Here is a 13,662-nt window from a genome sequence, read left to right as displayed (position 1 = left end):
TAATGCAAAACATTTTTTTTATTTACCACATTTAGATAACATACCTTTTTTTGTTGTTTAGGCAGCAAACTTTGCTGCGTTCTGCTAATATTAATAATATACTCTCCGGTCATCGTGAATGCCTCAAATTTAGGCTGTTGTTGTCCTTTCGAAGATCTATTATCATGAGGAGTAGTTCCTTGGGGCCCGAGTGGTTCCCATTGTAACCGTTGGTCGTCCTCGTCGTTGTTAAGATGTAACTGATGATGACCACCCCCTCCTCCAAGTAATGGTTCTTGTTCTGGACAGCTGCCATTTGTACCTCCAGCGTGGTGAAGTCGCGGAGGCGTCGATTCAGGTCTTACGTGGCTGTAAACAGTACTGGTAAGGGCGGCGCCCCCCTTATGGACGGCCGCCATATCCGCATCGCCAGAGCTTAACAGGTGCTTGCGCAGCGTAGCCTTTATCTTCGGGTCTAAATCCCACCAAAAACCACCGATGAAAGGATGAAGATACCAACAAACAGAAATCAAAACCAAAACAAATTAAGTAATAAAGTAATAAAAATAATTTAAAATTCTCAAGAACTAATAAATTGTACGAAAAAGTAAAGGATACTACACGGTTGGTTTGCGCTGCTTTGTAAATTTTTGTTTCTTTTTGTTTCAATTCGGCGAAGAGGAAGAAATAAAAAGGGGGAAGTTTTTTTTTGTTGAGGGGGTGCTTGCTCATGCGGTCATTGTTGTTATCGACGTAAAACAAGAAGAACCGCCGTGGTAACAACGTTTACGATGAGGCATTGTTAAATTTGCTAAGCGAAAGAACGAGGGTCACTTGTTCGCATGGCACCAACCGGAAATGGGTGGGTTTTAAAAGGGTATTTAACTGGAATTTCGAAGGGGTTTAACATCGAAGAACGAAATGAAGTAAAAAAATAAATTCTAAACTTCAAAGAAAAGAAATGTAGAAAAATAAAAATAACCATGAAGGTTTTTATAGATTGTAACAAAGAAAATTAAGCAAAAGCGGATGGGGAATATTAAAAGAAATATATACATTTAAAACATGCGTATCTCAAAATTCATGAAAGACTACAGTGACTAAAAAAATGTATTCACAAATTTTTAAAAAATAGAACAATCTTAAAAATTGGGGCGCTTCTTTTATTTAGTTGTTAGTACATTTAATTTAGTGTTTCTAGTTTATTAAAAGCTAAAATCCGCAACCAAAAATAAATTATAAGCAAATAATTATTCTTTTCTTAATAGGTGTCCCATAAAAATCGGAAAATTAGGTGAAATAGTAACTATTATATTTGATATGTTGCAAAATAAGATTAATTACTTCATGTCATTTTTGATATCTTCATTGACTTTTAATGGTTGAAGGAATACTCCTTTTTCACGAAGCTTGTGTCCCCCATAAAAGATTTCAGTGTAGAATGCGTCGATGTAATGAATACCATGTCTTATTATTTATCCTTTCAATACACGCTTGTTTCATCTTTCTAGTTTTAGTATTAATTCTAATGCCAGTGTTAAAATTTAGTTGTTATTCAGCTAGAAATCTGAATGTTTCTAGTTCTATGTCTATTGTTAATTCTAGTGCCTTTAGACGCACAGCTAAACCGGAACTAACACGGCTGTTAGTTCTAGTTCTAATGTTAGTTCTAGTGACAATGCAAGTGTAAAACTAGAACTAACACTATACCTAAAACTAGAATCATTTGGGTTTAGCCGCACGTCTCTAAGGACGGCTAAACCCAAATGATTCTAGTTCTAGGTATAGTGCTAGTTCTAGTTTTACACTAGCACTGTTACCATCTAGAATTAATACTATTCCTAGAACTAGAATCATTTGGGTTTAGCCGCACGTCTCTAAAGACGGCTAAACCCAAATGATTCTAGTTCTAGGTATAGTGCTAGTTCTAGTTTTACACTAGCACTGTTACCATCTAGAATTAACACTATTCCTAGAACTAGAATCATTTGGGTTTAGCCGCACGTCTCTAAAGACGGCTAAACCCAAATGATTCTAGTTCTAGGTATAGTGCTAGTTCTAGTTTTACACTAGCACTGTTACCATCTAGAATTAACACTATTCCTAGAACTAGTTCTAGTTTTACACTAGCACTGTTACCATCTAGAATTAACACTATTCCTAGAACTAGTTCTAGTTTTACACTAGCACTGTTACCATCTAGAATTAACACTATTCCTAGAACTAGAATCATTTGGGTTTAGCCGTCTTTAGAGACGTGCGGCTAAACCCAAATGATTCTAGTTCTAGGTATAGTGCTAGTTCTAGTTTTACACTAGCACTGTTACCATCTAGAATTAACACTATTCCTAGAACTAGAATCATTTGGGTTTAGCCGCACGTCTCTAAAGACGGCTAAACCCAAATGATTCTAGTTCTTGGTATAGTGCTAGTTCTAGTTTTACACTAGCACTGTTACCATCTAGAATTAACACTATTCCTAGAACTGGAATCATTTGGGTTTAGCCGCACGTCTCTAAAGACGGCTAAACCCAAATGATTCTAGTTCTAGGTATAGTGCTAGTTCTAGTTTTACACTAGCACTGTTACCATCTAGAATTAACACTATTCCTAGAACTAGTTCTAGTTTTACACTAGCACTGTTACCATCTAGAATTAACACTATTCCTAGAACTAGAATCATTTGGGTTTAGCCGCACGTCTCTAAGGACGGCTAAACCCAAATGATTCTAGTTCTAGGTATAGTGCTAGTTCTAGTTTTACACTAGCACTGTTACCATCTAGAATTAATACTATTCCTAGAACTAGAATCATTTGGGTTTAGCCGCACGTCTCTAAAGACGGCTAAACCCAAATGATTCTAGTTCTAGGTATAGTGCTAGTTCTAGTTTTACACTAGCACTGTTACCATCTAGAATTAACACTATTCCTAGAACTAGAATCATTTGGGTTTAGCCGCACGTCTCTAAAGACGGCTAAACCCAAATGATTCTAGTTCTAGGTATAGTGCTAGTTCTAGTTTTACACTAGCACTGTTACCATCTAGAATTAACACTATTCCTAGAACTAGTTCTAGTTTTACACTAGCACTGTTACCATCTAGAATTAACACTATTCCTAGAACTAGTTCTAGTTTTACACTAGCACTGTTACCATCTAGAATTAACACTATTCCTAGAACTAGAATCATTTGGGTTTAGCCGTCTTTAGAGACGTGCGGCTAAACCCAAATGATTCTAGTTCTAGGTATAGTGCTAGTTCTAGTTTTACACTAGCACTGTTACCATCTAGAATTAACACTATTCCTAGAACTAGAATCATTTGGGTTTAGCCGCACGTCTCTAAAGACGGCTAAACCCAAATGATTCTAGTTCTTGGTATAGTGCTAGTTCTAGTTTTACACTAGCACTGTTACCATCTAGAATTAACACTATTCCTAGAACTGGAATCATTTGGGTTTAGCCGCACGTCTCTAAAGACGGCTAAACCCAAATGATTCTAGTTCTAGGTATAGTGCTAGTTCTAGTTTTACACTAGCACTGTTACCATCTAGAATTAACACTATTCCTAGAACTAGTTCTAGTTTTACACTAGCACTGTTACCATCTAGAATTAACACTATTCCTAGAACTAGAATCATTTGGTTTTAGCCGCACGTCTCTAAAGACGGCTAAACCCAAATGATTCTAGTTCTAGATATTGTGTTAGTTCTACATAGTAACAGTGCTAGTGTAAAATTAGAACTAACACTAGACCTAGAACTAGAAAGTTAGGGGTTTAGGCGTGTGTCTCTTAAGACGGCTAAACCCGAATGATTCTAGTTGTAGGTTTAATGCTAGTTCTAACGCTAGTGTTAGTTGGAGTTTACTAAAGTTTACTTAGGTTGCTAGTGTTTTTCGAGCATTTTCAGACGAGTAGACCCAAACAGTTTCTCCCAATCAGATGAATGAGGTGGTTTCATTAGCAGAAATTGGCATAAAATAAATCCGCGGTTAGTTTCTGAGTTGAAGTTTACGCAGCAACAATACAAAAATTGAAAATGTGTATTGAAGAAGTGTATCCAGATGGTTTTCCACACCAAACATAATTTCGTCAATACCTTTTTGAACGATGTAATTACCAGGGCACGGAACTTTTGTAACAAAACGATACGATTTCCCCCCTCCACTCGTTCTGATTAAAAGAACAGCATATTGTTCAGTGGGAAATTAAAATTTCAAGTTAGAAAAAAATTGTGTTAACAAAAATTGTTCCTGAAACAATTCTAAACAAACTTTGTCAACATCTTTTTTTGATTTAATCAATAATTAAAGAGATAACCTCAAAATATTAATTTTTCCATTTTTATACATAATTACATTACACTTAGACGCTTAATTAATAGAGATGTAAAATTTTGTTATTATATGATAATTGACTCAAAATCGAAATTGAAACAAATTTTATTTAAAACATTTTTTGATAAAAACAATAATTATTGAGATAATTAATTTTGATAGCATACTATTCAGAGGGAAATTAAAATTTCAAGTTAGCAAAAAATTTTATTAACAAACACTGTTCCTGAAGTAATTCTAAACAAATATTGTTAATAAAAATTTTTGATTTGATCAGTAATTAAGAATATAAGCTCAAAAAAAATGTTATACATATATTTTTTATTGAGAAAATCGTTCTAAATTTAATTTAGAACAACTTTTGTATGAAATTTTCTGCTGAGAACGAGTGGATGGGGGAAATCGTATCATTTTGTTACAAAAGTTCCGTGCCCTAGTAATTACTCAATACAATTTTGTCATCACCTCCGCAATGGCCGGTAAAATCAATTACTCTCGTATTGTGTATCGCTATCCCGACGTGATTGTACGATATTCGCCGTTCTATGTCGATATTGACGAAATTATGGCATTTACAGCAAATTTTTGTTTTTTTGTTATATTAAATTCTGCTTTTTTTTATAAACTTTTTCTTCCTTGGAGAGTGATTTCTCATCTTATGAGATTGATTCAATATACTGTGAGTTTTAGTATCAATAAAATGCAAAGTACCAAGTTTTTTGTCCAATTTTCATGGAACACCTGTATACATTTCACTGTAATATTTCATTTAATTTCCTTCTCTCCAAAAACCAAATAATAAAAAAACTCTCTTACGACTATATTAGAACGAAAGCCTTACCCCTCTTTATTTTTAATGTTACGGGATCTGAAGAGAGACGCAGACATTTTAAAACTGCAAGCAAAACTCATATTAATCCATAAAAAAGTCGAGGATTCCCCGATACACGCGATTGTTCTTAACGTGGATTAATCAAAAAATTTAATCAAAAATTAAAAACAAAACGTATTGATTAATGAAATGAATTGATTTTTTTGTATGTACATACACACAAGCGTTTTAATAAATTATGTTTTGGTTTTTAGAAATAAATACATAAATAAGCTTATTAATAAGTGTGTTAGATTATTTTAATGTTTTTTTGTTAAATAAAAGTAACCCAATAGAAACTCACCTTCTTTTATACTGAACCTATTGACATCAGTTTCGTTGACTTTTAAGATTACGTCGCCCACTTCTACCTGAAATTTAATAAACAAGATTTTATTGTACGATTCTTTGTAGTTTCCTCTTGAAAGTGTTGACATTAAAATAGATGGCGTTAAAAAATATATCTTCGAGGTGATATTGAACCGTAAAATATCTAACGTGCGGCGAAGGTCGTAAAAACGTTAGAAATATCGATTGCGGCAGCAAACGAGAGAAAACGGTCATGTTTGTTTTTCGGTTACTACTTTTCTGGGTTTTGAACTAAATTTATAGACCATTTTTCACTTTTGCCTACCACATCTAACACTACCTCAACCAGAGCAAATATTAAATAAGAACTTTTTGAGAAATGATGGTTTAAAATTTGTGTTGATAAATTTATTAACTCGGCTTTAAATTTATCTCGTACTAAATAAAGGTCAAAATTTGATGTTATTATTAGAAAATGTTTTTAACCGGCGGATATATTATTGAGACAATCGAATTTATTTTGTGTTGAGAACTTCGACACTAACATTTTCATCTAACGGATCCAATAAAATTTGTTTATTTGAGGAGTTACGTTTAAGTCATTAGTAATCGTAAAAACGTCGTTCAGATGAACTTTGCCGCTAAAACGTGGACAAACTAAACATGAAGTTATCATTTTGTTTATGACGAAGTTGTGTAATATAGTAATGTTATAACCTTGAAGATTTTTTTGATAAGAAAATTGGTAAAAAAATTGTCCTTTAATTTCTTTCGAAAGTAAGTGGTGATTCATTTAAGAAATATTTTTAAAAGTAGAAGAATTTTAAGATGCATTTAAACAAATCTAATCTTATCTATTTCTTAAAGCCGAAAAATAACATCATAATCGAAACGTACAAAAAAACAGTCTACCTGGTTAAACTAAAAAATATAGACGACCTTACCACGAAATAAATCTGCCAAGTTAGCAGAAGAAGAAGAAGAAGAAAGTTATCCTTAGGCGAGCGTTACACAACCGACGACATTCTCGCCATCGTTCACTTCCCTTTCGTTAGTTCGTTCGATTTGGATTCTTTGTTCGAAATTTTCACCACAAAACAGAATCCATGTCGTAATTTATAAATTAAAGACATACAAAGGCAACATAATCAAAACACACATATATATAGAAACATTACAAGATATTCAGAGACAAACACTGCGAAAGGAGCGGACGAAAATGGTAAGAATCCGGCGAACTCTGGAATGCGACTGACTGGCTGTGGCTGTATCCGAGCGCGGACGATGTGGGTCACACCCAGACCAAGAAGTGTGGTCATAGACTGGTCGCTGCTGGTCCGACGTCCGACGGTTTGCGTTCGGTTCCTTCGTTCTTCACGTCTCAACTCACTTCTATCCCCCTTTTCGTTTCGGTAACCACTTCTTCTGCTTCTTCAGTCATCACCGATATTGTTTTATTAGTATTTGTTCAATTTCTACGGTTTTTGCTAAAAACATGAAACACACTCTTCATACAATATATATTAACTAAACCGAGAAGAAACCTACAATTGGAACATCACTTGACTAAGCAACATTTTGTCATTTTTAGAAAGAATTTTGACATATTTGTCAACTTCATAAAAAATCCTTTAAAATGAGTCCAAACTCGACATATTTAACTTTAATATTAATGGAAATACAATTACTTCCGGTTTGAAACGTCAATTTTGACATATTTGTCATCTTCATTAAAAACCCTTTAAAATGAGTCCAAAGATGACGCACTTATCTCAAAAAACAAAAAAGTTACAATAAAAAAACATTAAACCCGAAGTTAGCAACAATGAGGATAGCAATTTAATTTTTAAATATTAATACCAACTTTAATTTTTGATTTTTTTTTATTATATTTTTGTTTTTGTGACAAATGAACTCATTTTAAAGGATTTTTCTTGACTATTAAAAACATGTCAAACTTGACGTTGACATTCTTAACCGGAAGTTGACCATAACTTCATTAATATTGATGATAAATATGTCGTGTTTGTACTCATTTTACAGGATTTTTAATGAAGATTACAAATATGTCAAAATTGAGGTTGACATGTTAAACCTGAAGTTAGTTATCATACAGGGTGTTTCGGTGACTCGGGGAACAAATTTAACCGTATATACTATAGTGAAAATTATGACGATTCATGTAAAAAAAAAATAGTAAAAGTCTTCAAATTTCAAAGATACAGGCCATAAAAGTTAGGAAATTTTAACACATTTTTCCAAGTATCTCAACACTATTTACAGTAAAGCGTTGAAATTTGGTACAGTGTAAATCAATGTCATGTAAAATCGTTAGGCAATTTATGAATTGGATCGGTCATCGGGAACAATGCTATACAGGATGTTCCTAAAGTTTGTTTGTTCAGAACTTTTTTATTCTATCATAACCGTACATTTATGTTTGCAGTTTCTAATAGCAAATTTAATTTAGAAACTTTTATTACTCTTAGATAATATTGATAAAAGTCACCGTTTTCGTGTTAAATGCAAAAATGTTGGGTTCCGATTTCATTAATAGCACTAAAACAAAAAAGAAATCTAAGTTTTTGAACATTTTCTTTAGTATTTTTTATTACTTGTCTTGTTATTTTATGTATGTTTTTATTATTCCTGTTAGTGTTGCCTTTCGACCCATCAGCCTAACGTTATTTCTGCTGAAAACCCTTGAAAAAGTTCTGGAACGGTATATCCGTACGGTGCCATTGGTATCTGGTCCACTGAGTCGCCACCAGTATGCTTATCAAGCGGGAAAATCAGCAGAATTGGCTCTACACAACTTAGTTGGTAGAGTATCCAGGACGCTGCAGGATAAAGAAATCTTGGTTTGTGCGTTTCTGGATATAGAGGGAGCGTTCAACAACGCAATACCACAATCTCTTGAAAGAGCTGCTCTTGACAGGGGAATGGGTTGGGTCCGCAATATGCTAGATAGTAGAATAGTTTCTACTTCACTCCACGGTGATACGATACGCTTCAGGCCGGAAGGTGGCTGTCCGCAGGGAGGGGTGTTATCTCCCCTGCTTTGGTCCCTCCTAGTTGACGATCTGATTGCGATAGTCGAAGCCGTTGGTGTGGAAATACAAGCTTATGCTGATGACATTGTCGTTATGGTCAAAGGAACCTGTTTGCCGAGGATATCTAAAGTCCTCCAGGTGACCCTAGATACCATTTGCGCTTGGTGTAAGGGAGAGAACCTCTCAATAAACTCGCAAAAGACAATTGTTGTGCCCTTCACCAGGAAGCGAAAGTTGGATGGACTAATCCGCCCAACTATCCAAAGTGAAGAAATTCCTTTCTCAAAGGAAGTCAAATATCTAGGAGTAATCCTAGACAAAACCCTGTCATGGAATGGACATTTGCAGGGAGTTTTGCACAAAGCTAGACTATCCTTGTGGACTTGTCGCAGTCTTTGTGGAAAAAATTGGGGTCTTACCCCTGAAAGACTGTACTGGCTCTATGTGACTGTGGTTAGACCTATGATCACATACGGAGCAGCAGCCTGGTATAGGAAAGTCCGACAGACTTCAGTTATCAGTAAACTTTCACGAATTCAACGAGAAGCTGGATTGGCAATCTCTGGTGCGATAGGCACAACGCCAACTCTAGCAATGGAGGTTCTGCTTGGCCTATCTCCTCTGCATTTGCATATAGAGAAAGTGGCTAGAACAACCATTTACAGATTTAAGCAATATGCTCAAAACTGTTCCGACATGTCCTACCAATGGGCTGCGGAAGACATTATAAGCACTGATACTGTGCTATCAATGCCGTCAGATTTGGCGGTATCACTATCAGTGATTAATGCTCGATACCAGATTGTACTGCCTGAGCGGCAGTCCTGGATCGAAAATGAAAATTCTCTGGTTCGGGCAGACATTTGCTTGCACACAGATGGATCAAAAACGCCTGAAGGGGTAGGAGCAGGAGTATACTGCCAGACACTTAAGCAAGCCTACAGCCTGGGTACGTACTGTACTGTATTCCAGGCGGACGTATTTGCTATTGACATGGGTACTAAAATCCTTCTTGAAAGAGGGGTGAACAACATGACAGTACGAATTTTCTCAGACAGTCAAGCCGCTCTCCAGGCGCTGCAAGCCGTGAAAACGGTGTCGGCTCTGGTTAATGATTGTAAGAGAACATTAAACACACTGAGTTGTGATAACAGAGTCTCTCTGATCTGGGTCCCGGGTCACTCTGGGGTTGCTGGCAATGAAGCGGCAGATAAGCTTCGCACGAGATGGCAGCGCTGAAGCGTTTGTGGGACCGGAACCAGCAGTTGGTGTATCATTTGCGATGGCCAAATATAGGATTGGACTGTGGGCTGAAGAGAGACTTCGCCTACTGTGGACCAGTTCTCCTGGAATGAGACATGCTAAAGTGTTTATTAACATCGCCACTGTCAAACCCGGGAATATTTTAGGACTTGCCCGTAGTAGCATAAAAGTTCTAATGGGTGTTTTTACTGGGCACTGCCGATTAAAAGCACACCTCAACTTGTTGGGTTTAGCCGACGATGTTGAATGCCGACTATGTGCGGAGGAAGCAGAGACGGTTGAGCATGTTTTATGCCACTGCCCTGCCGTTAACCGTACCAGATTCTCGATTTTTGGGTCGCAGTTTATCTCCTCAAAAGATCTGAATGACCTTTCGCCGAGCAAGGTATTAATGTTCGTTAAGAGCATTGGACTGCACGGTGAAAAACGGTGGTTTTTATCAATATTCTCTAAGAGTGATAAAAGATTCTAAACTAAATTTACTATTAGAAACTGCAAAAATAAATGTAGGGTTATGACAGAATAAAAAAGTTCTGAGCAAACAAAGTTTAGGAACATCCAGTATAGCACTGTTCCCGCGTACCGATCCAACTCAAAAATTGCCTAATGATTTTACGTGATATTAGTTTACACTGTACTACATTTCAACGCTTTACCATAAATAGTGTTTAAAATATTTAGAAAATTGTGTTAAAATTTCATAACGTTGATGGCCTGTATCTTTGCAATTTAAGGACTTTTACTAACTTTTTTCACATGAATCGTCATCATTTTCACTCTAGTATACTAGGTTACATTTGTTCCCCGAGTCACCGAAACACTCTGTATAAAATAGAAACCAGTTGTTTGTACTTTTACAAAATCAAACTAATCATTTCGTCATCATTTTGTCTCTAGTTTTAGTGATTAAATTTATACCACGACTTACAGAAACAGCTGTATAATCATAAAACGTAAGGACTGACCAAGCACGTGTTCTGTGATAAAAATTATTTCTTATCAACACAAGTTGATGATTGATTAATGGCATAATTTTTTTAAATCACGTAAATTAAAATGTATTTATAAAGGTATCTATCTATTTATAACCATCAGTGGTATGTGTTACAAGGATCTTACACCACTTTCTAACCCGTTAACGGCATTGTTACTCTTGAAGCCACACTCAAAACGTTTTAATTGTTGCAGATTTTCTATCTAAGTGTTTTAAATGCTCTATTAAACACAATCCGATTAAATGAATGGCACCTCCGTTCCAATTTATCGACAAACGTTTCATCTTTTTTTTGCTGCTTAACACGTTTAATTCTCATTCACCAATTGACTACATTTTTCTCCTTAACTAGAAAGACTACGGTTTACATTTCTTGTACCATAAATGTCGGTGACAGAGAATTCTATTTTAGTCGTTTATTAATTGGTGGTGTTTCGTGCCAATCAAGCGATTGTTTAATTAAAAGGTTAAAAGAGATCAATTCAATTTAATTTAATTTTTCTATCCGTATATAAAAACTTTACCTTTAGGATTTATTTCCGGTGTTGTTTATCAGTCGTTGGCACATTGAATGAAAAATGTATCCCTAACTTTATCAACCCCTTTTCTGGCGAAAGCAAACCCATACATTTCCCCCTTTTTTCATTATTAATGTGTGTCCCCCATGTGCATATACGCGACCTCCTAAGAGAATCTATCGATTTTCTTCCCCTTTGTCATTTTGGGTTTAGTGCACATTTTTCGTTTCTTTCACTTGAAACATTTTTTAATAGATTTCCATCTAACAGATGTTGTAGACATTAAAGAGAAAATTTCTTGTGTTTTTCTTTTCAATCGTTTAACACACACTTGATAGGATAATTTCAATAACCGTCCGAGAGTAATAAAGTCACGTATCGAGTCGTTATCCTCGTTAGTCCGGTTCGGAATTTGCAACGAGATTCCGAGAGTCAACGACTTGGAATGGACGAGTTCTGAAGCGTTTCCTAAGAGATTGAAAGAAGAAGAAGAAGACGTGACGACATTTTCGACGTCCGTAAACTAAAAGCCAATCCACCACCGACGAGCTTTCATTTTTAAACCATAAAAATAATTTAGATCAACACCGTCAAAGTAAACATGGTATCTTTATGAAAGAAAAACAGTTGGGGTTTGAAAGAAAATATGTTTTTGCTTCTCTATGCTGATGAGATCAATATTTTTTAATAAAATTGAAACGAGGACTCGACGTGAAATAGTGAAAGATATAAAGGAAATAGAACGTAAGCGGTTTTTTTTAGTTCCTCATATTGAAAGATCAAAAAGAAAATAAAGATGTAGTAGAATGTCGCTTTACAAAAGAAACTTTTTCATGTTACGAATTTATTTTACCATGTCAAATTCCAGCGAATTTGCATCCACCTTCTTAAGTTTTAAAGGAAAAGTTTTAAAGAAGAGGACTCGGAAATGAAATCTTGTTCACTTTTAAACTTTATGGGTACATTGAGAAGTTTGAAATATAAAACAAGAAATTGAAAAAGAAGTAATGAAATTACTAAATGAATTTAATCAGTTCGTAGAGAACCATGTCTACAGCAATACTGCATGATATCTTTGTGGAGTCTATGTCAAAACTACATTTAGAAGTGTATCAAGACTCTAATTGAACCCTAGCACGAAACCTCCGAAATTTTAACCATGTGCTAATCATGACTGTATTATAAAACAATGGTATCTGCATCAATATTACATGTAGGAGCATCTAAAACTGCTTACTGCTTAAAGCAGACTTGATACTATTTGTAAAAGTCTAGATACTGCTGAGATAAGACTAGATATTGCTGATAAAAGACTATATAATGTTAGCAGAAGACTATATACAAGTGATGGAACGGATAATGATTTTACCGAAATATCTATCCGGCTATTATGGTTATAATTTCTGGTGCCTTTCTGAAATGATATCCTATATTGCCACATTAGTGCGATATATGTCAACTTATTTGGATCCAAGATACACAACGAACTTTTTTGATGCTGATTTAACTAACGAAGCAACTCTAATTAATTATTGGTGATATTTCCACAAGGATCCTTCAGGTCTTCTGGCAGAAGATTAGATACAGCTAATAGACGCTAGATTCTACTAATCGAAAATTAAATACTGTTTAAACTAGGTGCTGGCAATGGTACCCTAGACACTGTTAATAGAAAATTAGACTAAGTATTACTGTTAGAAGAATATTTACAGCTTGCAGAAGAAACTTAACCACCCAAATACTGCAGATAAGTAACTAACTCCTCTTTAACTTCATTTATACCATATAAAAGCATGTATTATAGGAATCTACATGTTCAATAACGTGATATGATCGATAGTCTTGGAATTGATGTTAGCTTCTTGCATAAGTTTGAGTTGCCCTAAGTTTAACAATTTCGTAAAAATGCATATCCTTGATTGTCCTGTTAATAACTTACCTAGTTTCTGATTTCTTTGTTACAAGTGAAGGGTACAGGGGAAGAACATACTAAGTCACAAAAATTCTTTTTTTAGATTTTGGTGCCATCTGTTAGCGACGACATGACTCTAGCTTTGTATCAAGTCCATATAATGAAATATCAATCCTAGTCCATAGAAATCGGCTTTGAAATTTGAGTGTGCAACGAAAGAACATTCTAAGTCCACCGGACTCATGAAGCAGGCTTGCATAAATGTGATGTTTGCATCAGATTGCGTCAGAGTGACAAGTTATTTCGTTGTAATGTGTTTGTGCTTGAAGTTTTTATTTTCTTATTGACTTACTGATCGTGTTTAATACAGTGTTAATAATGTCGAGTGAAGACGAAAATGAGACGTCTGTAAGTTTTACAAAAAAA

The 13,662-nt window shown here is 35.1% G+C and overlaps 1 protein-coding gene across 2 annotated transcripts in view; it reads right to left on the bottom strand.

The window, feature by feature from the left end:
• Positions 1-13,662, bottom strand: part of LOC111420472 (Exchange factor for Arf 6) — a 34,086-nt gene that overhangs the window by 13,660 nt on the left and 6,764 nt on the right. For both annotated transcript variants that reach the window (XM_071199478.1, XM_071199479.1), the window contains exons 2-4: positions 5,492-5,558; positions 5,158-5,211; positions 45-454 (exon numbers count right to left, since the gene is read on the bottom strand). In XM_071199478.1, coding sequence (XP_071055579.1) covers positions 45-454; positions 5,158-5,211; positions 5,492-5,558 — 531 coding nt within the window. The remainder of the gene's footprint in view (positions 1-44; positions 455-5,157; positions 5,212-5,491; positions 5,559-13,662) is intronic.

This window comes from Onthophagus taurus, chromosome 10, assembly GCF_036711975.1.
Source record: "Onthophagus taurus isolate NC chromosome 10, IU_Otau_3.0, whole genome shotgun sequence".
NCBI lineage: Eukaryota > Metazoa > Arthropoda > Insecta > Coleoptera > Scarabaeidae > Onthophagus > Onthophagus taurus.
This window is presented reverse-complemented; position numbering and strand designations above follow the sequence as displayed.